The following is a 27,081-nucleotide window of genomic DNA, read 5'->3' as shown; positions in this document are numbered from 1 at the left end:
TTTATGTGAAATAAATTTTCATTATGTATGTGACCACAGTGATTCTAGTCACTAAGAGCTTAATAAAAATAAAATAATTACTGTTATAGTAGAACCTTACCCACAATCTCACTGATAGATAATAAACTTAGGTAGAAGTTTTAAAAGCATTTCACTATAGAGCTTTCCTTCTGCAAAATTCAATCCTCATGCCTGCCTTGGAAATGAGAGACAAAATTCATATAAAAATAAATAATCTCATATGGGCTTTCTAGTGTGTTTATCAACAGCACTGTATTCATATTGGCAATATCAGTTGTGTGGAATCAAAGCAGCATCATCCATCTCAGTTTGTAGTCTTAGTCTTCCGACTTCTGCAGACATAATTTAGTGTTCATGCAAAACCTTGCATAGAACAAGAGACCTACCACAACGCAGAGAGTCCACTGCACTGTTAGGTATAAATATAGTTTGTTTTTTTTTTTTCTTTGTCTTCATGTTTTGTGTAGAGCTTCTCCATCCAGCAAAGAATTAACGATCCTAGTTTGGGATGGAACACATCATGTCCCCCTTTGAGCTAACATCCATTTTTTTTTTTGTTCTGTTGAATGAAAATGTGGGGAATGGAAGTAAAGAGACAGAGCTGTAAAGTGGTCACCCAGGAACCTGGAACTATTCCTTAGCCTAAGAGTAAAAGGTAAATGATCAGTGTATTTCAGGATTAGATTTATCAGAAGTTCAATTTCCCTGAATAATTTTGATACCTGGTATTTATGGAATCCACAAACTGCTTGACATTGCAAAGAAAAATTATTAGTAGCATGGAAGACAAATTTTACCCTGACGAATTCTGTGAAGTAGCACAGTACTAGCATTTCCCATGAAATATCATTAGTATCTCCAGCAAAGCAACCACAAAAAGCTTTTCAACTATACCCTGTAGAGACAGATGTTTTAATCAGCAACACAGGCACATTTATCCAAATTTTTTTCTTCTCAGCTCATGTCAACTTAAAAAACACACAACTCTGGCACTAATAACAGCAAGAAGGCTGTGAAAATGTATAAAGTTAAAAACCTTTGTTGTTCCCTGTAAAAACTTTTCAGAAATTCCTGCCCCAAATTATTTTACTGAGTTTATGAGGATGTCCCTATAGGTTACTGATCAAGTCCTCAATCTTTTACCCTCCAGCTCAGCAATGGAACCTGGGGGGTTTGGGGCTGTTAAAGGATTGTGAGGAACAAGTCCTATGGAGAACCCTGGTAAAGTAAAAGTAAAAAACCAACCAACCAACCAAAAAATCCATTGGGAATTATTACACAGATGTGTAATGTAAAGATCTTCAAGACATAGCAGTGATAGGGGTCAATCTCTCCATCATAATCCTGCCAATGTAATTAAGATCAGATTCTGATCTAATATGCAACATTCAATATCTCTGACATCAACTATGAATTTCTAAGAAAAGAAATAAATTTAATTTTTAATAAGCAGTTTGCACTTCAAAAAGTGTAAATAAAAATGTCTCACTGAAAGGAAACATGAGACACCACAATAAGTACATTTTATCAGGTCTGTGTAAGAGTTCATGATTTGAAACTCATGTTATTTGTATACTCATTAGTTAAACTTCAGTTCTGAGCATTAAAGATATGAAATTTTCTGCCAGAAAATAAACTGTAATGTTTCTGAAGAGACTTAACTACTTACGCCTCATAACAACTGTTATCATGCAAAAACTGAGGATCAAATCCATCTTTGATGATTTCAGAGGAAGAATGGAAGAACCTGTGGAATCACAGCTGTATGGTATGAAAATATTTTATAGAAAATAAAAATGTTTAAAAAAATCTGTTGACACAATATACAGCTACACGTCTAATTTTCTACAGCTATACACCTAAGTTATCCAAACATGCAGAGCTGCAAAAAGACTTAAATAGAAGTATAATAGTTGTATAAAAAGTAAAAATTGTCTTCAAGAAAAGGAATTTAGCAGTTTATACAGTTGTGCTTCTTCCCTTCAATTTGCTCTTCTCTAGTTTTCATTTTGTAAATTAAATTTAAAAATTAGTCAACACGCTGAATTAAGTATGTAGATTTTCTTTTACATAAATCAGTCAACAATTTTTTTATAAAGTATTTAACACTTCATTGTAGAAACATAGGCAAAATGACTATTATAACCAAAATGAAAAATACTGTTCAATTTAAAAAAATGTACTTAAACAAGAACCTGAAAAAGTTTATGATATGCATAACATTGTTCAAGCAAAATTGCACTAGTATTACATAAATCAAGAATTTTATAAAGGCCCCAATATGGCAAAGTTTAGAAATAGGTAGTATGCATGCACAATAGTACAACAAAAATCTTTTATAAAACAGCAGTTATTTTTGTAATGCTTGTACAAAGGGAATAAAGAGCAACCACAAACATATTTAATCTGTTAGGTTAATATATTATGATAGCTAAAAGTCAGTCAGGTCTAGTAGAGGAAGGAAGAATCCTCCACAGTATATGTGTGAATAAGTCTTTTGTGCCTTTAAAGTTATGTATAAAATACTTTGATTCAGTTCAAACCTGAAAGAGATTGTATTCTTTATTTCCATCAGAATTAAAAAAAGGTGAGTCAGGTTTTTCCTCAGCAACAACAGAAAGCAGACCAGGTCAGAGCAAGAGCTGGAAACTTATACTGATGCTTTTCACTTTCAATACCTGCATTTTGGTATTTAACCCAGATCACTAAAGCTCAGGCTTAGGTAAAATATCAATAATATGCAATTTGGTTGTATTTAACCTCAGCAATATTACAGTTTATCTTCATTTAAAGAAACTGCTGTGTCTTGTGTTCTTTAATATCTCTGGGCAGGTATGACTTTTTTTTTGAGATTGTCAAAATTGAATGCTGTGATCACCTCTGTGTGCTTAAGGTTTGGAGTTTGCTTTTTTCCCCTGCTGCTTCATATGTGTTGGGGAATTATTGATCCATAAGAAATGCATGTGATTATGTGAATAAACATATAATGCATGTATAGGTAATGCCCTCTTGTGCTCTAGGGTGGCTACTGTCCTATAGGACTGTTGGAGTTCAGATGCTTTGTCCCACAGCAAGTAAGGTTTCAGCTTCCAAGATATATCATTACTATGTTCTATAAGGTTTTAATAAATACAAAAGCTTGTTTACATGGTATATATGTTTAGTATATCATGTACAGTCACTGAATTTCTGAAACATAATCATTGTGTTCATGCAGATCATTAGATGTTCCATTTCTGTAGTCTCGTTTACTTCTTGGCAACCTAAAGCTAATTTAAAAGCAGGTTATGTTGGTTTGTGAAAAATTATCTAGATTTATCAGGATCTGAAGAAAGTTCTAATGGGCACAAAGAAGAAAGTAGACCATTCATTCTTTCACCATTTAAAATAAACAAAATTACACACTGTATGACAGCTTCCAGACTACATAATGAAAAAAGTGCAGATACCATCTTCATCGATTAAGTAGAACCAAAAAAAGTTCATAGAAAATAGATTGCTCGTTTTCACGCTACAAATGAATATGTTGTTTGCAATTTTAACAAATTTAAAGGTGTGTTATTTCAGCAGCATTGTTGTAAATTGTACCGTAGTGCAGTTTCTTTTTCATAAAAATACCTTACAAATGGTCAGTCAAAAGTCATCAGCAAAATAAAAGCCCAGAAAACAACGAAACAAAAAACAGAGGTAATGCTGATGCCAAAACAATTATAATACTGTTGGTACATAGAAAAGTAATCCTTATATTTTATACATTTATACAGAGTATAAAAGGTAACAGCAGATTATGCCACAGTCTCCCTTATCGCAATATCTATTTTCTTTGGAAGGAGTTCTCTTCTTTCATCAACACTGGCTAAGGAGTTTCGACAGTTTTGTCCATCCATGTATAACTTTGCATATACTGGATTGGCGTAATTTGTTGGCTGCAGAGAAATTAACACACATTAGATCAGTCAGATCAAACCAAAATCAATGTTTATGGCAATGGAAATGGTTTTGTTAAAGCAAAAACGAGGACACATAAAAATACACTTGGACGTATTTAATAGATACCTGGACTTCTGCAAACCTGATAATGAGTTAATTATTTAGTTGAAACTGAAATTCATGATAAGACATGCTCTTAGAAATAACTGATGACGTGACATGCAGCATATTATGATATTAAAACCATAAAAACGATGGCAAAAATTAAAACAAAAACCTTGAAAAATGTCTCTGGAGTTGATTCGTCCACCTTATTACACTGGAAGATTTCAGAATAGACATGAAGGAGTTTAAAGAGAAGGTGCACTGTGAGACCATATGACAAGTTTAACAGTAGAAAACTGCCATCAGCAGTTTCCATGTATTACCTGTTCTAAGACATCAGCATCCCATCAATAGCTGACCATGTTTTCGAATTCTGTGGCCCAAATATACAAAATGATTTGACCAAAAATTCAATATTTTCGTACCGTAAATTAAACTTTAATAATAAACCATCATAACTTCTGATATATCATAGTAGTTACAGATTGAGAAGTATTTTCTCAACAGTTGTGGTAATTTGGACTATAATAAAAAAAATCTACTGAAATGAGTGGTGCTTCAGTATAGGACAAGCCCATTTTTAATTCTGCAAAGCACTTCAGGATATGAGAAATCTCCTGAGTCTGACAGCTGAGAACAATGTGCAACATGGATGAAAACCCCCTCACTACCACTCATGCTAAGGAGAAAGCACTATCCAGCATTTAACGTCAGCATCTCATACTGCCTTTAGACTTCATGTCCATACTGCCTCCTAAAAGACCTTTCCTATCCAAATTAGATTTTTAGCTTTTTAAGTACAATCATGGAAAAGGGCACCTTATGGTCCAAATCTTTTTTTTTTATAACTAACAAATCTGCTTGCACAAATACTGAGTGGAACATCAGCAAGCAATAAAATAGGCAAATTAGTTTGGTGTATGTAAGAAGTGGCTAACCTTTAAATTACCCAAAGAGAAGTGGGTAGATTTTTATTTACTTTCCTGAGTACACCCTGGGTAACAAGGAATGAAAAATGTTGAGAATTTTAGTTATTCTTTTCTCTGTTGGTCAATACCATTTCTGAGCCCAGGATTCTGATACTCCTTAGGCTGCCTGGCTATGTATGGCAGCTCCTCATTTAGTTTGTTAAAAGCTGCCAATTCCCCATTTATTACAGATGAATAAGGGATTGTCTGGTGTTTCACCCTTTCCCAGAATAGAGGCTGGAAAAGGCAAGTCACATCTGCTTAAAAATAAATAAAGAAGCAACTCTTCTATATTAAAGAAACATATATCTATACGCAATCAATTGTAGTAATTTAGGAGACTAAACTCCATTACACCTGTCTGTTCCCATTAAATTAAAGATCTTTATATTTGTCGTAATGACTATAATCAGAAATTCAGGAAAAAGGAAATTTAGTTTTATTTTAGGTGACAGGACTTTTTATTTACTTGCACGATCAGTATTAAGGATGATAACCACAACATAACAGAGACTCTTGGCATCTATATAGCACCTTATGGTTTTATTAATATATATAGGACAGTAGGCTCTGTCTCATGATCCCTCTTGGAGTGGCTGCTGCTAACAGCAAGGTACAGAAAGTAACTGGAGTGACTTGAATAACAGAGTTAATGTTAGAGAAGGGAATACAGCCTAGCTTTCCTCATCCATGGCTTCGTGCTCCATCAGACATACCATAAGCCTATAAAAATTGTTAAACTTCCAAATACAACATATTACAATCATGCAAGAAAGCAAACGGCACAAGAGATGAATATTTATACTGAGGCACATGGAAACGAATGTTAGACTGATGTTCCTTTTAAGTACTCCAAATGTCAATGTTTAAACTGTAGTGAAATTCTGATGTTTTAAAAGTAACTCTTTTATGTTAAAAATTATTTAAAGATGAGAAAATAATTAATTAAAATGAGTATTAAAGGAAATTGTTCTTTCTAGTGTATGTCAAATTCCTCTAAAAGAAAGGACTTGTTTTGATTTATTGGGGAACTTCTCTCAGCTTGAAAAACTCCCCTAAATGCCTGTAATTACATGTAAATTCCAAATATATCAACATACATGGCTGTGAATGCCACACTAAACTTAAGATAATGCTATGGAACAGCATCCCATTGCTTATTGGATTAGCATTCCTGTGCAGTTTTAGATCATGTTACAATGATGGGTACAAATGAAATTTTGTATAAAAAGAAACTGTATTATTTAGTGTTATTCTTCTTGCCATTAAAAGAAGAAAAACAAAATTAAAACCAAACAGAAAATGGCTCTATTAAACAAAAAAAAAAAAAAAAAAAAAAAAGTCAGATAAGCTTTCTCTAGAAAGGGGCTGTGGTGGAATGAAATGGATTTGAATCATCATTTCTCACCCCTGTTGACAGTGGTCCTTTCAAGTCAGAGTTTAGGTAGATTGATGGAGCTGTGTGTGAAAGCTTGAATGCAGTGGTCCCTCCCCCTATGTATCTGGCCTGTATAAACAGAAAAATTCAGTTTCCCTGCTAAAAGCGTTTTCCATGTGTTCTTATCAAAACCAACAAACAGTTGCCAAATTAAACCCTTCTTTTAGACTGATCTACAATTAAAAAAATACACTTAGAGGTCTTCTTCAGCATGAAGAATGCTTGCCTTTAACAAGAGAATAACATCCAGCATTTTCAAATGGTTTTTCCAGCCAGGATTAGAGCCAGACATCACACTAAGCAGTGGCTCAGTCCCTCTTCCTCCAGTGAGTAACTCCATTTTCAGCTTACCTCTTGTATTTACAGCAGTGACTGTGTGAGGCAGCAATGACATTCCTAGAGCTCCCAGTAATCCAGTTATTGCTTTGTCAGAAATGCCACAGAATGATGGCTGCCCTTTGGTGTCTGGCTGATTAGGGAGCTCTAGGAAAGATATCGCAGCATTACCCCCTTCATCCCATGTCACATCACTCAGGGAGCTCAGGCACTGCAGAGTGCTGCTGCATAAGTGACAGTATCTTTCACAACAACATGATGATACTTGCTGGCTTTGTGCAAACATTTAATCTATCTCAGCCAGACAGTTCTCTGAAGTCTTTCTGCTTTTGGAGGTTTTTCCTATGTGAAATCAGTGACTCTCTGTATAAATGCACCCTTTCACCTTTCAGAAGGTGGACTGTGTGAGAATATATTTATATTCAGTATTTGCAACTAGATTAAGAAGATGGGGTTACAATTTGGCAGCTTAAGTAGGTATGTCTATGACAAAATAGCATTTTGTAGTATAGTTCTAACTGCTTTGGTAAAATGTGAGCACTAGGAATATTGCTTTTCAGCAAGCATCAGAGGGCAAAACAGCTGTTAATAAAGACATGAACAATATTCCAATGAAGTCTAACTTGTCTTTAGAGTCATTGTGCAACTAAATCTGAACATTGTCCTAGGCTTCTATTATTTACATTTAAAGTCAAAAGCTTTGTAAGACAAAAGAGGTAGTGGTTTTGCCATTACAAAAACAAAAAATTACCTTTTCTGCATTTACAGTAAAATCTGAGGCTAAAAGACCACCTTCACTGTGATCATGGCCCACCTCATACATGTTGTATGATGGATTGCCAATTTCTACATTGATTCCTCCATTTATAATGGGTTGTCTTCTGATAGTTTTTGTCCTGTAAGGGATAAACACACACACAAAAAAGATGCTAGTGACTTTTCAAGACATTTCTTGGATGCTTCATCCTAGAGTAGTAAAAATGTTATTTTATTTCTCTTTAATCATGGAGACCAACAGGATGAAAAAGTGTTTCCTGCAGAGACAATCAAAATCCTTGCATTTTTCAAACCGAGTGCAATTTCAGTCTATCTGCAGATCTCACAAAAGCTGAAAGTAGCTTTTTAGTATTTTTCTGAGGTTGGCTGCAGTGGTATGAATTCATTAGAAGTGCTCACTTGTCTACAACGAGCTTCCTCATTTTATTTCTAGATTTCCCTCACTTCTCCAGGAAAGCCTTGCAAACTCATGGCAGATTCCCTGCAGTAATGAAGATGGAGTGAACAAGAGTCATGTTCCCTTGCTCATTCATTTCACCTCCCATTGAAATCAGTTGCTCAAAGTCAGTTGTAATCCAATGACAAGCAAATGGTTTCATCATGAGGCATTAAAAATGCATGAACTTCTCAGAGTATCACTTCATATTCCCTGCCAGTGGTTACTGGAAAGCTCAAGTTCAACTTGATTATTTCCAAACTTTAATAAAAGAGTCTTCTTTTAAACCTTGAATTAGGTAACAGTAAAGAAAAGTGATTGGGTTGAATTGTTTTACTTGCTGAATTAATTTCTTCTTGGTAAGGAGGTGATTTTAGTCTAAGCAATTGAAATAATCTCTAGAGGGTCATTTTCCTCAGTGCAGTATGTTCTCTCGTATTACAAGGAAATAATTGGGAGGTCACAGTCAGGATGGTAATAGTTGAATCCTACTGGACTGAGAAAGATGGTTGGAAAGCTTCAGTGTTTGAAATTGAGTACACTAAAGGATCTGTATTTTTCAGAAATGGCACAGAAAAAAACACATTTCCTAAAATAAGCACTTATCTGTAGTGTACAGGTGTTAAAACAGCTATAACTTTATTAGTATCTAACATTCTTCACTGAAGAGATTAAAAAAAATCTAAAATATATTTCCAAATGTAATTTTAAGGAAAATTAAAAAAGTTCCTTATTGAGGTCAGTTGTTTCTCTACTGAGGATCTATTGTTTAACAAGTTGCTCTGAAACACTTGTTCCACTTAAACTATTCACAGACCAGCAACTGGTTTTCAGGATCTGGCTTTCAATAAATTTGGATTTCAAGTAGAGCAGCACATGATGGCATCCATGGAGCTTGGCAGAGTCAGTGTTATTTACAGTATGCTGAGGGAATGTATTTATCTTGTTGGCTTTCAAAATAAATTTAAAAATTTATCCTTACTAGTTAGCACCACAGTCTGCAGGGGGATGCTCTGCATGATGTTAGATGATAGCAACGTAACTGATTCTTTTCCTACTTGCTTATTATTTTGGAATATTTCATTTAAATGTGCATTGCCATTGTCACTCAATATGGCCTTTGAAGAAACGGCCAAATCCAAAATGTCTGTTATACTCCCCAAGTTCATTATCAGCTCTAAGGCAGCTAAATACAAGAGAGCAAAAGGTTCACTGCTCAGTGCTAGAACTTGTCTTCTTATAAAAAGTACTGAAGAAATACAGTAATGATGACAAAGCCTGGGACTCCATGGAAGATGTTCTGAGTGTTGTTTACATCTTCACTATAACATATATAAACTTTTAAAGAATAATCAAAGTAAATAAACTGAAATGAACTGTAACTAGAAACTAGAAATTCTGCACAGGTTTTATCTGAAAGTATTTATAGTCATGAACAATGTTAATTATGTGGCTCCAATGAAATGCACTGATTCTGTTCACTAAGCTCACTGAGTCTGTTACTAACACTTGCCCAACCTTAGCAGGATTGAGCAAACTCAGAAAGAGAAGAACTACACTTATCTACTGTCTGTGGAATCCAAGTATAAATAATAGACATGATTGTTCCAGCAGGAACCAAAATGGAACCAACTCCCTGCATATAGAAACAAATTTTGTGTGTTTTTTTGATTTGTTGTTGTTTTGTAATTATCTGCTCAACATATACAAAGTTATTTTTTATATCAAAAAGGTATCAACACTGAAAAGATTTACATTTTGCTCCACATATCAATATAAAATCTCTTACCTTCGTTTTCTTTTGCAAAGAAAGAGTCCAATTACCAGAGTAGTGATCAATGTCACCAGTAAAACAAGAGGAACAATGATTGCAATACTTCCTAAAACAGAAAAAGGAAATACAAGTGAATACCCTCAGCAAACTCTAAACATTTCTTCACAGTTTTAAAACAGTTAAAATAATTTTTTTAACAAGAACAATTTCCCTCATCAGCAATTTCATGCTATGAACTTCACAGATTTGAAATCTGGATGTTAATCAATAATAATACTTTAAAAAATCACTACATATAATGGTGTACACACAAGTACTTTTCTCAACAAACCAGGAGCTCCCTCTCTCTGGACACCAATAGGTTTTGGGCTAATTCCCTGCTCTCATTTGCAGTGACACTGTGTGAAGTTATGCAGAACTACTGAAGAATTTGGACTGAAGTGGCATGGACTGCCCTAAACTGTCCCCCTCATCTTCAAGAGTTTATTGGGATCATACAATTATTAATTTTAAATATTCAGTAGGCAGAGCTCTGACTGAAAAATTCCGTTGTTAGCATTCATATTACTTTTACTTGTGGGAAGACAGAAAGTAGTAAGCAATATTCATTTTAGATGGTTGATGGATTTCTGCCTTTTACTGCACTGTACTCAGGAGCCAATAATTTTGTTATGTTGATACAGGCAATCAAGGAGACTCCAATAATGCTTAATGTAGCAGAAAACCAGTGCCCAGATCAGGCAGTGATGTTAAAGGAGAGGAGGGAATAGGGAAGGAGAAAATAGGCTTAGCATTATTTTGGCAGATGACAACTGAAATGGGGCTACCTGCAGAAATCAGATCTGCAATTGTACCCTTCTAAGAATTTCTTGTTTAATGTAAGTATCTGGCAATAAGCAAATACATACAACAAAAAGAAATTATGTAATAAAAACCTGGTCCTCGTAAACTACAAGACTCCAGTATAAAGCCAGTGTGGAATGGCATGCATTTTGTTTAATCTGGTGGAAAACAACAATTGCTGCTTGGTTTCACTGGTTACACTTGTGCATTTATTAAAAAATGAGCTGTTGGCAGTCTCTGCTCTACATTTAGCACAGGGTAAATAAAGAATTGAAAATGATGCTTTGAATTCTGCCTGCAGGCTTACTGAAAGCCAAGTTAGGTTGCCAGAGGTCTGAAATGCAGTACTAGTAAATAAAGCCTTGAAGCATCCTGAGTTCATTTCAGGATATGAAGACTCAGCACGTGAAGGACATTACAACAGTGCTGCTTTAACATAACATTTGATAAATAACTGCATGAGGAGGGGCAAAAATGTTCATGTTATATTGTAGGTAAGCATTCAAGAAAAAACCCTAAAAGCCCACCCACCAGGTATGTATGTGAGCATGGTACAGCCCAGGGTCTAGCAGCAGGCACAGGATGAACACCCATTTCCCAAACTGTAGTAGGTATTTCCCTCAACAAAAATCACTACTCTAGGTTCTGGGTTTTTTTTGTTTTTTTTCCTCCCTATTTCCAGTTTATTATTCACCTGTCTGGATTGCTAGGAAGATTTAATCTAAGCATCAAGCTGACCTGAATGGTGGGCAATTCATTCTGGTGCTCTGGTTTGGGTTAGGTGTGACTGAGAGAGATGCAGCAGGGTACCATCAGCATACTCAGTTCACCACAGGGACCCTTGTTCAGTTTAAAGTGCCAATAGTGTAGCAATCCCATCCTTTTATGCTTACAGACGTGTTTAAAAAAATACGACAGGAGCTATTCTTCCTCTCAGGATGATTTTCACAGTAGGTAAAATTCAAACCTCTGCAGACAGCCAATGCAAAAGTTATGAGCTACTTACAACTCTATTTTTGAGGCTTTCAGTAGGATTTAAATGGTCAGAGGTCTCATACTAGTTCCCTGCACAGCAGTGATAGCACCAAGCAATTGCCACTCAATATATTTTCTTTATGAAAAGTTCAGGCTACAGCCTTGAAGCACTGAGTGTGGAGCATATGGCTTGTACCTGAACCACCTCATGAAACACTCTGAATGTCAATCAAAGCATTGGGAGAGATATAAATTTAATTAGTTTTTTTTAAAAAAATACATGTAAGTAGTAAATTTCATGACACAAACTCACATTCTAAAATATCACCCAATTAAGATTTCTAAACAGAGCCAAATTTGACAAGTGGTAGCAGTTACTTGAGGTACTTACTTGTACTGATATTGTCAGACTTGCTGCTTTTAGGAGCTGGTCTCTCACACTGTGTGCCTGACCAGTTGGCTGAACATCTAAAAGGATCCAATGAAGATGGTAAAATTAATACGTGTCAGCTGTTAACATACTAATCTAGAAAAGAGACCACCAGCATCTTCTGAAGAGCTACATGAATGGCAACAGTGATTCTACAAGGAAAGCAATAAACTTCATGGAAGGAGTCAGCAGTACCCTGTCAAGGCACTTAAAACATTCTGAGTACATTCTTAGATTGCAACCAGAGCTTTGTAGCTTCAATTCCTGTTCTTATCACTGAAATCTTCATTCCAGAGTCCATTTCTAAAACTCTTGAACCCATATGCCCCAATCCTATTAAACCAACTACCACCTCCGGTGCCATAACAAAGAAACCCTTGAACTGGATCCATGCACAGCCAACATAGTCCAGCCTGGTTTATTTGCTAAGGCACTTGCACTGTAAATGTTTTAGAGTCAGCTTTGATCTAGTGGCCACATCCACATTGCACAAAGCATCTGACTGGACATAAATTACTCCTACACACAACCTGTAACACACACTATCTGTACCAACTGGCTCCTTCCCCAGTTCTGCTGTCCCTAATGGCTCTGGACAATATAAAAATTGTGGTAGAATAGTTCTTACAGACCTGATGGTAATATGTTCCTTGAAGCACTAAGACCTATCTTTGGCCAACATTCATAAATTAGCTGAAGTTCCCCCTTCCTTTGCTTTCATATATAAATGTTTTCCTGAAAATTCTACAATTCAATGGATTTATCTTTTGAAATTTTGAACCGTCTGACCAGATATTTGTAGAAATACAGAATAGGTGTGTGTAAGCAGGTGTGAGTTAAAGCATAAAGAGGTGTTCTGAAGGCATAGGGCTATCCACTGGCTTCAGAGGGCTCTGAATTCTGTTTATGTTCAGAATATCTGCTTCATGAGCCTGGATGGATGAGTACACTGATTCTGCTGTAACTCCCTTTTGTGAATATCAATAGGCAAACCTTTCCTCAGACAGGATTCAGAATTCTCTCCATGCACACAACGCAACACAAGGAGTCTGTGTACACAGCCCCAGCAAATCCATCAAAAATGGAAACAAATACCTGAAGGAAATTCAACTGCTTATTCATCCTGCTGTAAATATGATTAAATTTACTTCAGAACCTCTAACTCTTTGTGTGGAAATGGTAGGAAGTATCATCTGCTTCTGTTGCATATTGTGCAATGAGTTGTAGTTTTTGAATTATTTATGAATTTCAGGGTGGGTTATCTTTAGGAAAATGCAGCAGAGCATTCATTACCATGCACACAATTTTAAGAACTCTTGTTATCTGACACCTTTCTAAGGACTGAACAAATTGCAGAGCTGAGAGGTGGATGACGTGCTTAATGACTGACATTGTTCAAAAAGCTTTGGAAAGATATGGAATAATCCAGACCCAAAAAGTGTGGAATTCTTACAGAAAAGCCTCAGAGAGTTATGATGGGGATGCTTTTGACATTTTGTTGTCTCTGCAGATCACCACAGATACATGGCTAGTTTCTCTCTTTGCTCCTAAGCCTATCACAGCACAACCCAACACTCAGACAAATCTCTTTACTTGGTTTTGTATTAAGTTTGAACTTCTTTGTGGCTCTAATTTCATTTTTGTTGGATACATTATGATGGCTTTTAATTCAAACTCTGCAGACATAAAGCACAGATGGTCTTTAAAACCATGTTTATTAAATGACTCAAAATTTTTCACATGATAAACTGCATTATAATTTAGCAAGTTCTTCATGTTTATTGAAATAAGCTTGTTTATTTAAATAAACATGGTAAAATCCTCCCTGCAAAGGAAGCCACCAATAACTAATTACATAAATTAGTTCACAATGATACATTTTAACAGTGAATCCAACTGATATTTCCACTCCCTTACCACCATCTTAGCACCATCCAACTCACACTGAACACAATTTAAATCTTTACACAATGCATCTGTTCTATTTTTCACAGATCCTTTTTAGCAATTATATCAAATGGAAATGATTACACTGACAACCACTCTAAAAAGATACTATTCAAAGAGCTTGTTTTTTTCAAAAGGTCACTATTCAACACATGGCTGCAAAATAGCTATCTCCAGTCTTGTAGAGAAACACCAGAAATCTTTATACTTAGAATATTCTGCTGGGATCCACACATTGTTGGCATGTGACAACCATGAAATAAAGTCTTAATATTTCTTACTGGAGGTTTTGCATCATTGCTTTTGAGTATTCAGTTCATGTGATTAAAGCTTGCTATGAGAGGCAATTTACATTTAATATTACACTACTGAAAGGGAGAGATTTCTTGGAGAGCTAGACATATCTTTACTTCGTACCTAAATCCTTATTGTGGGTTTCAAATACTTCCACTATATGAGAGAATCATTACCATAAATATCTTTAAACAGTTTAAAGAATATAAGATAGTGAGGCTAGCAAAAGAATCACTATGAACCATGCAGGTAAAACGTTATGAGAAAACTGTATAATGCACAATTATGTTCTCCAATATCTTGCAGCAGATACAACACCACAACAGGCAGTGATTAAAAGAAATCATCAGCTATAGATGTAGTAAGCAGAGGCACAAATTAAGGTAAGAATTTTAACAGTTCTTGCAATTTTATTGTAGAAGTCATGAACACTGAAACACTTGTGAGGCATTTGATAAAAGTCTGATAAAAGCACGACAGGTAGCTGCCACTTCAGTTTTCCCCAAATGCTTGCTGCCTCCAATAGACTTCAATGGGACTGAAGCAGACAGGATGGCAGTCATTTCCTTCTGTTCTCAGAGGTAAAATGATTGCCCTTTTATGGTCCAGCAAGCTGGTAAAGACTTGTCTTGGGCAGACAGAATAGGAAAAGAAATAAAGCCCAGGGGAAAGCTGTCTTGTCTGGCAGGGATTTTGACACAGAAAATTAGCCATGAGGAGGCACATGAATAATGATGGGGCTGGGACATGGACAACTCTTCGTGGAGGAGCACAGGAAAGATGAGCAGGATAGAATTCTATCCTTGTGGATAGAAATTGTCTTTAATGATAACATTTAAACTCTGACTCCTCAGCACCTAGCATGGGCACTGCTGTCTGGTTCAGTTCAGTATTCTGTCCCTTTCCTTTGAATCATTTGCTACCAGGAGCTTTTGTCCTCTATTTTTCCAGTAGTTTTATGGTCAGAGAGAGAACATTTGCAGTATGGGCAAACAGAAAGGCATTAAGGAGGCAGAACTACAGCAAACCACTGGTTTCACTGATGACGTTCATATTCTTAAGAAGTGTGAAGGGAGACAGTGACAATGCCCAATCTAAGCTGCAGATAAACAAATGCAGATGGAAACAGATGGGGAGCCTGACAGTGAAGCACAGGTTGGAGTCAGCTGAGTGGTGCCAGGCACTCCAGTGAGCATCTCACAGCTCCAGATCCCAACAGAATTGGTGAACGGATCAAAGATCAACAATACAGCAGAGAACACCACTATAAAAACTGAAAGAGAGGGCAATAAACAAAGGTTGTACATGGTCTGCTGCCAAGGTCATTAATAAAACCATGTTGCAGCTCTCTCTGTTACAATTTAGAAAGAGGCTGCTTGGGAAACATGGTCTGAGATACAGAATGCCTATGTGATGGGAATTATTATTATTTGGAGGAAGAGTATTACAGAGGAGAGATGTTTTATAAACTTCAGTCTGAAATCATAAAGGTGTTCCACTTGTAGTGGGGAATACTTAGAATTAATATATTTACATTTCAGAGACTTATCTTGTTGCTGTTACAGAATCTTCTGCTGAGAGAAAATGTCCTCTATTCTTTATAACCCTTACAGGTCAGTGCACTGAAAGACTAAACTCAATTATATGGGTACTTGACCAAAAGGAGCCATTTGACTATGAGATATCTAAACAAATAGAAAAAACTAGTAAAAAGGCTAATTTCATGGCATTTTTTAAAAAAGAAAATTGGGTTTTTTTCCCCTTGTTTTTGTGCCACAGGCATTGTCATAAAAATATGAGATAGCCATCACAATATGCAGTTAAAAGTGCTTTTGTAGACAACTGCTTTCCAATTCAATATACCAGCGTGTATCAAAAAATGACAGAAAGCAGAACTGAGAGATTAGCCTAGAAGTAAAACAGAATCTGTGAAAGAGTCATTACAAAATAGAGGTGGAAGGGGAATTGAAAACGTTTCTTCCCTAGAAATGATATTTCTTCATTATACAAAGCAGTTTTCAAACTTTGCTTTTCTTTCAGTCAAGGCATGGATAGTCATGTATAATACAACATCCTAATGAAAGTATCTGGCCTCACAATTTTAAGAACATTTACTTTAAAATTCCACTGGAACATGTCTTAGCATTAATATTAAAAGTATTTGTGAGCCAAGAGAAGAGAACATCTGGATTAAAGTTAGTTACTGTCTGTATTAAATTGCATTGTCAGACAGAAATCAAAATAATCTCCTTTTACTCCCCAAATCTGCAAGCCAAATAGGCAAACTATTCCTTAAAATAAACTTGCAATATTTTTGGAAATATGCTTTCTTCATTCAGTATGGAGCTGATATTAAGAATTATTGCCACAGAGAAATCCTCAATGATACAAAAAACTTAGGAAACACTGAAAGACCAAAAATCCCACCTCAGCTTTCATCAGTAGTACGTTTTACCTTCATGTTCCTCTGCACCTTCACTATTGCAGAGTTTAATTATTTTCAAATTATAACTTTTCCATAATTACTGTATACACGAACAGGCCACATTTTAGTATTTTTGTCTATTGAGTAGCACTTGATAATCTCCAAAGTGAAGAAATTTGATGTAGAAGCTAAGGGACAGAAACTCGACAACATTTCTTTAGAATGAAATACAGGCTACCTTGCAATCCAATAAATTAAGAACAGGAAAACTGCATAATCCAAAAGCAAGCAAAACAATAGACCACACTTCTGAGGAACCCAAAGAATATTAAATTTAGTAACACACATGAAAAAATAAAATGTGACTTGAACATGAATTTAATTTGTGCATGACAAACTATATACAAATCAGTATTCACAGTCACTGCATGGTGTTCTGAGCAAAGGACTGAGACCTTCTGTGTAACTCACCCTCCACTATCCCAAGGTAAGAAAAAGAACACCATGCTATTAGCAATATGTGCTCAGTAGATATGCTATACAAGTGTGAATATTAACATAGAGCACATATATAAAAATTAAGCAGGTTTAGATGGCCACTGCTGTATTGAAATGACACTGAGAAAGGAAGAGATTGAAATGGTCAAACAAAAAAAGAATGAGAAATGACTGGATCAATAGGTATATGACAAACCACATTTTCCTCTCCTTCTCACAGAGGCCAAGTAAGCTGTGATGTACAGCAGCAGCAACTACACAAGTTTCATCTGAACCATTTTAAACTCATGAACAAAGGATATCTGCATTCTGGTCTAGCTACTGAATGTTCAACAAAAAAATACACATACTCCTCTTTTCCAAATCTTCTCATTTTTCTTTAACAACCACTCTTCAAAGATATTCTTGCATTTCATTCTTAAACTAATACTAGTTTGCGATGCAAACTGAATGAAAAGTCTTCTATAATACAAAGTTACAACCTGCTGATTATCTTCAAATTCAAGACATTTACAACAAAGGTATTTTCAGCTGAAAAAGAAAAGTCCCAAAGAACTGGCATAATACCGTGAAATTCCTGTTGCAATTTAAATTGGGGACCTCATTAAATATACCCCAGGAAATCACGTGGAAAACATTTATTGCAAGAATCTTGATAAAATTTTTTCTCTTCTTTGACTTATACAGCCTGTCATGGATACAGCTGCCATCTACCCTAAGGCAGAATTCTCAATGCTGCAATTGTTCTACACTACAGTGGCTTTTTCTACTCAACCTTTAGACAGTGCCAGTCAGGGTCTTGCTTCTTCTTGTCCACAACTGGACTATGGATGTACCTTAACCTTGTTTTGAACAGAGTTGTGAGGTTTAGATTTACCTAAGAACTTCCATGTAGTGACAGCAGCTGTACAAGTAATTCGTGTACTTACATAAAAACTGTTCCTGCTTGAAGATTTTTCAACACGAAAAGAATATCAAGAGGGAAGGGCTGTATCACAAAAGTATGAGATGGAGGTAAGTTCCTCCATTAAATAGAATTCACTCCTTTCTTACAGATTTCCATTGCACACACAGGTGTGTGTATCCCTACAAGACACACACAGTGTCTCTGTCTCCATCCTGCTGGAAATAAACTGGCAAGAACCTCTCTCTTGTTAACTTCTCTCCAGCAGGAATTAATTTGTATTTATTTATCCATTTATTCCAAGTTCAGGCTTCTTGTTGGCACTTGTAAGAAATTCCACAATTTGTTCTTTCCCTACTTGTTCGCTGGTGTCTTTAACCTATACCTCAGCCAAAATTCTCAATTTAATATCAATGCTGTTTATTCTTTCTTCTGCTACCAAAGTTGTACTTTCCTTCGAGCTCCTGTAGGATTTGTGCTTTCTAGGATATGTGCCTTTTAATTAATCTGAATGACCACCGATTTTTCTACCTCTTTTCCCCTTGAAGTCCTGCATCTGCTTAATGCAGACAATTAAAATATCCAGGGTGATTTATTCTTCATTATTTAGGAAGTGGTTAGTTTTAATGTGGAAGTACAACACACCCAACCTGAAGTCCTCTGAACAGTCAGCACTTTTACCCATGGGAAAGTAGTTTAATGTTGTACATTATCTGAATTTCTCTCTCTGATGCCACATAGGAAACAGATTCCAAACTTCAGAGACACAGAATTGCACACAACTCTATGCAGAAGGAACCTAAGAAGGAATGAACTATGATCTTCTTAATCAGTTAGCATAATATAATCCTACTTGTCTCACCTGAAGTCCTCAGCCACAGTCATGCAGCATTGCCCAAAAGCTCATTAGAGCATTTAAAAAACTGTCTTTAAAATCAGTTGGATTTAGATATGCAACAAGATGATTTATCTCTTCTACTGGTTTCAATTGTAAATTTGCAGTAGAAACTATTCTACATCATATTTCTCTAACACCAATACAAGGGGGTTTATAATTTGACCACATTTATTTGCAGATGTAAATGGTGCTATTAAATACAAATAACCCCCTTCCCCTCCAACCCCCCCCCCCCCAAAAAAAAATTATAGCAACCTAGAATTACAGTGAAGATATAAAAGAAACATAGGTGAGAGAGGATAAAGAAAGGGGTAAGATCAATGCCTGTGTAGCAACCAGTGAGAATCTTGTGCACTTGGAATGTTTTAATTTTTTCCAACTCACTTTACTGGAATCATACTCTCCCTAAACCTTGCAAAAATGTCTATGCAGCTAGGTAATTAGTAAGAAGGAAACAGAGGGGCAAATAAAAGAAATTATTAAAACATAAGACAGACTTCTAGAACTGGCAGGTTGTGAAATAAATAGAAAACACATTTCTTGATCCTTTCCCATTTGAATCCAATCTCCTGTTGATTCTGTTTTCAATGGATTTATTTGGATTATGGATTATTAAATTTATATGGATTATTAAGTTACTGGAGCAATTCAGACATATATCACATGCCTCAAGTGTTATACACATCATACACACGCCAAACCATTAATGAATAGTACTTAAAATATCCTTTAAAACTTAGTATGCAAATGCTAAAAAGACATTAACTACATATAAGAAGACATCAGTACCTCAGTTTTAACAATCTGTTATTAAATTCTCTTGAAACCTTTGTTATCGAGGAAGGAAAACAAAAGGGGGAATGGGGGGAGGAAGAGGAGGGAGAAGAATGTTCTTTATATTCCTAAAAATAAGGCTAAGAATAAATAATCTAAATTGTGTAGGACCTCACATCCAAAGAGATATTACAGTATATTCTGTGTATTTTCAAACATTGAAACATTCATTGAAACTGGAGACAAACTTTAAAAAACTTTCCTTTATTGGTGGCTTACCTGCAGCCACAGTGATGCCTAAATTCATTCCTAAACTTTTCACTTTTACTTCCAATATTCATCTAATATTTAGTGCATTCAAGTTTAAAAACAACCAAACAAAATGCTAAGAGTAGAGGTTGGTAAAAGGAGAGTATGTTCTTGCAGTTTTATAGTTCCTCTATATAATTATGGCTTTAGGTTTGCCCTTTAAAACAGATAAATCTTATTCTCTATTTTCTTTATTGAATGATAATAAGGATTTCATTATACATGAAGTCTGCATTCTCTACTGATCTGGTTGTGAGAGTTCCTGCTGAATGACAATAAATCCAGCCACTTCCTATCTCTTCTAAAAATCACCCAGCCATGAATGTTGCCCTTAGCTAAATGTCTCTCAGAGACCAGAGACGGATGTCACACATCATGGGGCCAGACTGGAGGCTGGAGGAATTCACCAGTTTCCCTGTACAATGGAACAGAACTCACAGAGAGGATCTTTGAGACTGCTGTTCACTGACACAATGATGCTCCTGAAGCATGGGATTCCTTCCTGCCTTCCCAAGGTCTTTTACTTGCCAGTATCAGGTTGGTAATAGTATGAAGAAGCCCCAGTCAAGAACTTATTTGGCACCACAAAACCAGAAGTTTTGGGAACTGGAGCTTGAATTGAGGTTGGCAAGGAGAACACAGACATAAGGAGTTACAGCTCCTCCTCTCCATCACTGTACCTGTCTTCAGCTCCATCAAACAACCTTTATTTCCTTCTTTTTCCCTTTCCTCTACAGCTACCTTTGTGATGTAACAAAAGAATCAATTGAGAAGACTTTTAATGATTCCTAGACATAGGCAATGGTGGCCATTTAAGCAGTGGTGGTTAGAAGACTGATCTGCTTTCCAGTGGATTTACGGAAATATGTTACAGAGTTTCATTGCTTGAGAATGCTGACAAAGGAACTGCAATCATATTTCTCAAAAAATTAGAAGATTATTCACCATATCTAGCCACTGTCATTGCTACCCACCCAACAACCACAACACAAACCCACAGCTTTTTATGTTTTCATAAACCATGCATTTAGATGAGATAAGATTAAAGATTTTGGAGTTTCATATTTTATCCCAAGTCTAGGTTTGGCTCATGATTTCAATTTTTTCACATCATGATTGTGCAGTAAAACTATGTTCATCTGAGGGGTATTGCATATCTCTGTCTGTCCAACAGAGTTTTCAAAGACTAAGGTTGTTTCCTTCCCTGATGAGAAATAAAATTTTCTGTTTAAGAAACAGATCAGAAATACTTCAGAGAAATACAGCACGTTTTGTATGTATGTTATTGAGTGCTTTCAATCAGATGAAAAGTCAGAGCTTTGATGTAGCTCACATATTTTTGTTTACCAGTTTCTATTGTACAGCATTATTTCTATAAAGTTAACAATGAGAGTTATGAATGCAAGCCTAACACCTCAAGTGGTACCTAAATGGCTCTTCTGCTCCTCTCCCTGTGCTGATAAGAAATAGGAAGTCACTTTTGGACTGCAGGACATATGCAACATCACTGTTTACTAACTTTATGCTGAGTAGGATTAACTCAGTAAAATATCCCAAAATATGAACAATAAAAGCCAAGTGGCATTTTCAGTATTTTCAATTCACTTCTGGAAAATAAAACTTGTTATTTCCTCCTCCAGTGATACAGGTACTCCAAAAGTATGATTAAATCCACTCATCAGTGCAACTATCAAAGGGTAAGTGTGTGGTATAGAAACGAGCCCCCAGATTCAGTAGATATTGTGAAATGTATGTGAATGTGCATGACTCAAACCAATGAACTGTGGCCTGAAATGATGTCACAGAATGTGCAGCATTAAGTGGAAGGTTAAACCTACTTGCATCTCGGTTCATTAAACGCAGTTAAAGTGCAAATTCCCTCATTCTGACAGTAGTAATCACAAGGGTTCACTTTCTGGTCACAGCGCTGACTTTTAAACCCCACAGAGCATCTGCAGAATTTCAGTAAAATAGACTATATAAATATTCTACCTTTTGCTGAACAGATTTTAAAATGCATTTTATATATATATATATATATATATAATGATGGCAAAACACCCACAGATACACAGACACATCCCCACAAATAACAAAATTAATACTCTGCTGTTCATGGGAGCTCATTAGTGTTAATCAAACTCTTATAAACCAGTGGACCTGTACTAACTGAAGGGTTCAGGAATCTAACATTCTTAACAAAGCATTACTGTCAAATGTACTAATAATTTGTATTGATCAATCCAGAGTGCAATGGCTATAAAAATGTTTATGACTGTTTTCTTAGCATTGCTAACAATGTTGGTTTATGCTGCAGCATTTGTGTATTGTAAATCCACACACAAAGTTATGTATGAATCCTGTTTTCCTCGAGATGCTATGGTGTTCCATATGAAAAAGAATAAGCCAGTTTTATAAGGGAAAGAAGTGGATGAATTACAAGCTTCCAAAATCAGCATCTTAGGTGTTTAAGCAAAGGAATCACCAGAATTAATCATCATATCTGAGCCTTTTATTTTATAGCAGTGATATTCTCCTTTTTCTGAGATTTATGAGCCTCTCTAGTCCTTAACTAAAAACATTGAAGGGCATACAAATAACATATAAAAAGGGCTGGAAAAAATAACAATGAAAGAGAGACACAGGCATTTCAAGCATTTTTCAGCTGAATAAGGGCTACTGTGCAGAGTTCCATTCCACTGCCTCTAACCCCAAAGCTGCAGATGTCTGTTGACAGCTTCTCAACAGTACAGTGATTTTTCATAGAATCATAGAATTGGCTGGGTTGGAAGGGACCTCAGAGATCATCAAGTCCAACCCTTGATCCACTACCGCTGCAGTTCCCAGCCCATGGCACTGAGTGCCACATCCAGTCTCTTTTTAAGTATCTCCAGGGACGGAGAATCCACCACTTCCTGGGACAGCCCATTCCAATGCTTGATCACACTCTCAGTAAAGAAATTATTTCTAATGTCCAACCTAAACCTCCCCCGGCACAACTTGAGACCTCTTGTGCCCTCTTGTCTTGCTGAGGGTTGCCTGGGAAAAGAGACCAACCCCCACCTGGCTCCAACCTCCTTTCAGGGAGTTGTAGAGAGTGATGAGGTCTCCCCTGAGCCTCCTCTTCTCCAGGCTGAACACCCCCAGCTCCCTCAGCCTCTCCTCATAGGATCTGTACTCGAGTCCCTTCACCAGCCTGGTTGCCCTCCTTTAGACCTGCTCCAGGACCTCGATATCCTTCCTAAACTGAGGGGCCCAGAACTGGACACAGTACTCAAGGTGTGGCCTCACGAGCACTGAAAACAGGGGCAGAATCACTTCCTTGGACCTGCTGGCCACGCTGTTCCTGATACAGGCCAGGATGCCATCGGCCTTCTTGGCTACCTGGGCACACTGCTGGCTCATGTTCAGCTTCTTGTCAATATGTTTTTTTGCCCCTTTGCACATCCAGATCTCACAGGGAGGAAAGTTGGTCAGTCTCTTCCACTACTCAGATTATAATTTCTAGCTATTTCTCAATGTAACTTTCTTAGGAGTCTGAATACAACAGGCACACTCTTTTTGGATCACCTACTTCATGCCCATGAACAAAATGAAGGGTTGGCTCTCTCTTGTAATGCCAGATCCCTTGGACAACAGCTTACTTATGTCCCCTTGGAAATGAGACACTCAAGTCCAATTCTCTCTTCCAAGACCTCCTATGTGGAAGACTACACCACAATGAAGATTTTCTGCAGTGTACAGAAGATTGGATCATTTATTAGGCAAAGGTAAAAAAAAAACAACCTGGAGTAAGGCTAAATAGCTCCGTGCAACTGAGAGCAGGAAAGAAAGTAATTTCTTGCTACAGGGTCTATTTCTGCATTTTATATTTAGCAGCCGAAAAAGAAGTTACACCACAGCTCTCAGGAAGGGACTAGAATACTGGCTTTTCTATCTCTTGAAACAGTACTTCACTGTCTAGACTAAAAATTCTCATTTCCTTTGGTATTTGATGCTTGAGCTGAAGAAAGCCATTGTGAACTCTTCTCTCAACAAGGGCACAGGAAGGAGGGAGCAATCTCACCCCAGAGCAGCCAAGCTCCTGTGGGCAGTGTGAAGGTTAGGGCAGAAACAAGAGATACATGGCCATATCCCCAAACCCCTAAAGAAATAAACTCTGATATCATTCTTCCTATTCTCTAGCCATCAGGGTCCCTGCTGGAATGTAGCACTCCCACCTCTGACCATCTTTTTGGAGAAAAGATTTAATTCACCTTTGAGATGCAGGACAGGCAACCACCCTGTACCTCTGGATTCTGTTCTGAATACAAATGGGCTTTAGAATGGGCCTGAAATTATTAGCAGTCTCAAAAGGTATCCTTTTATCTCTATAAATTCACAATACAGACTTTAGTTACATCTTTCAATACACATATTGCACAAATATAAATAGCTAGGAAAAAGTACTCTAAGTTATGACTGCAGCCATCCAAGAGAGACCCTAGACATAGTCAAATGCATAAAGATTTTAGTATTTGTTGAGACACAGATAATGTAATGATCTAAAGAAGGCAGGATACTCACAGACAGACAGGTATATTTGTCTCTGGGTCCAGCTGACAGGTTCCACCATTGTAACAGTAGCCATCACAGAGCTGACAGGTAGAGGCAATCTTTCCATTAGTGCAACTGTCACAGTGAAAACAACCCAAAACAAATAGCAATCAGGATTGTATTAAATCTGGTGAATTCCCTTATAATTATCTACATACTCAAATACTGATCTTATGATATGTTTGACTTACTGATTGCCACAATTTTAGGTTTCCACCTTGAAAAGATAGCACTGGCAGTGAGCTTAATACAGAAAATATTTTTAAATTTCCTCCTATGAAAACAAATTATCATTACAGGAAACAATCACTCAGCAATACAGCAGCACATCTTGCTGCATTTGCTTTCATTAACTAGCACACAACATGGCTCTGTCACTGTCACAGATACTGCAGAATGAACAAATTTCAACAGCGTGGTAAATCTTGACTTAAGTTCATTATCTATTCCAATTTTTCCAAGTGAAGACCCATTTAGCCTTACCAGAATCTTCCCCCCCCAGGAGGAGGGAGGCTGATTTAAACCAAGAGTTGGTTTAGGAAGACAGGAGGCAGGGGGTTTTCATGCAAAGGAGCCCTTCTGATGTGATGGCTTCAGGGGCCAGCCACAGACATTTAAAGGATAATGCAATATAACTGCTATTAAATATATAATTTTGAACACAACCACCTCCCCTACACACACTTACTTGCATATTATGTCATTAGTGTCCTTGTTTATTATGCAGTGTCCCCCATGACATCTGACACACTTGTCCACTTCACATTTTGGACCTTCAAATCGGACAGGACAGACGCATTCGACGCTTCCATCCTCAGAAATAGTACAGGATTCAGAATTCATACAGTAATGGTGGCAAACATCTGCAACCAACAGGAAAACTAATTATTAAAAGGCATTAAGAAGTGTCATAGAAAATAGAATACCTCACTTTTCTAGGTTTTAAAAGGCACTGTAATAAAAGCAAAATGATGAATGAAGCTGGTGGCTCCCTGACAGCTACAGGAATACCCCATAAACAGACACCTCACATATTAATAGGTAGCCTTGAGAAGTGAAATGGAAGGATAAACTTGTAATAATTTTTTTTTTTCCTTCTAAATGTCTAACCATTTATGGCATCATCCCACATAATATAAATACTACTGATAAGAAAAGCAGAGCATTGTTAATGTATTTAATAGGATAATGGCTGAAAAAAACTCTTTTGATACACTCACATTAGCATTAACAGCATTATGTGAAACTGAAATGGAAACAGTATTTTGAAATAATTAAATTTTATTTTCATTTATCTACATATTAAAATTTCATGAAGTTCTAATAAGAATAATATATAAAGACATAATCCATAAGTTCTACAACAAACTACTTACAAGACCCCATTATCTTATTTTATTGCTTAAATGTCAGCAGGACTGAGATTTCAAGCAGTAAATTCCTTAACTTTTTAGAAGTTCTGGTAACTGTCTCCCTTTTTTCATACCCCTATGAAGAAAAAAAAAAAAAAAAAAAAAAAAAAAAAAAAAAAAAGGGTTGCCTGACTGAAGAAGCTTCCAGAGCTACTAAATGCTGACATCTTAACATTTGGGCTCAGTTATATTAATGCAGTAGCCACAATTATCTTTTGACGAGACACGTGGGTTCTTTTAAGTCCTGCAATTTAAATTGCCTTATGGGGCCAAATCTTTCAAAGATCTTTCATATTTCCTCCTGTTTCTAATATGTTCTCTGTGTAGATAACATGTTCTGTTGAGCCTTTGGTTGTGTTCTTGATGGGCAGATGAAATAATTGATATAGAACATGTCTCAGTTCTGAACCATGCAGCTCTGGTCCATATTAATACAATATTACCCTTCTGTCAAAATTTTAAAATTCCAGTCCTTTAAAGCACAAGGTAGGGCTAAGGATGAGTCTCAGTAGCAGGAAGGAGTATTATCAGGCTGTTCACTAGAGAACAAAACCTTGGCCAAAGGCAACTAACTGCAGCCTTGAAGCTGGAAGTTCAGGCTCTCAAACTGGAGATGACTCCAATGGATATATTTTACTGAGCATATTCAAGATGGACAATTTGTGTAAGGGGATCTCATCATGCATATGGGAAATATTTTGCTTGTGCTTCTTTGTGCTCAGTTCTCAGAGAAGCATCAACTGAGGGCAGTGCCATTGCTACCCAGCATCTGAGAAGAGTTCTGATGGAGAAGTTATTACAATATATGTGATTTTCCTTGCTTGCCTCCACCTATTTACATAGATTCACCTGCTTATGGCATCATTACTGAGCAGCCACAGAGGGTTAAAAGAGACTTGGTGAAATAGGTCACTTTTTGCCATGCCTCTAGTGAAGTTACAGCATAGTAATTTGCAGCTGGGGATGTTGTTTGGTTTTTTTTTTAAATACA

At 36.5% G+C, this 27,081-nt stretch overlaps 1 protein-coding gene across 1 annotated transcript in view; it reads right to left on the bottom strand.

The window, feature by feature from the left end:
• Positions 1–2,565: 2,565 nt before the first annotated feature.
• The window catches only part of LRP1B (LDL receptor related protein 1B), a 631,173-nt gene continuing 606,657 nt past the window's right edge, over positions 2,566–27,081 (bottom strand). The window contains exons 85-91 of the mRNA XM_071746448.1: positions 25,367–25,541; positions 24,649–24,753; positions 11,995–12,071; positions 9,801–9,891; positions 7,550–7,694; positions 6,433–6,531; positions 2,566–3,947 (exon numbers count right to left, since the gene is read on the bottom strand). Of these exons, the coding sequence (XP_071602549.1) occupies positions 3,807–3,947; positions 6,433–6,531; positions 7,550–7,694; positions 9,801–9,891; positions 11,995–12,071; positions 24,649–24,753; positions 25,367–25,541 (833 nt within the window). The 3' untranslated portion in view covers positions 2,566–3,806. The remainder of the gene's footprint in view (positions 3,948–6,432; positions 6,532–7,549; positions 7,695–9,800; positions 9,892–11,994; positions 12,072–24,648; positions 24,754–25,366; positions 25,542–27,081) is intronic.

Source organism: Heliangelus exortis, chromosome 6 (genome assembly GCF_036169615.1).
Source record: "Heliangelus exortis chromosome 6, bHelExo1.hap1, whole genome shotgun sequence".
Classification (NCBI taxonomy): Eukaryota; Metazoa; Chordata; class Aves; order Apodiformes; family Trochilidae; genus Heliangelus; species Heliangelus exortis.
Note: the sequence above shows the minus strand (reverse complement) of the source record. Positions and strands in the feature narration are given on the sequence as shown.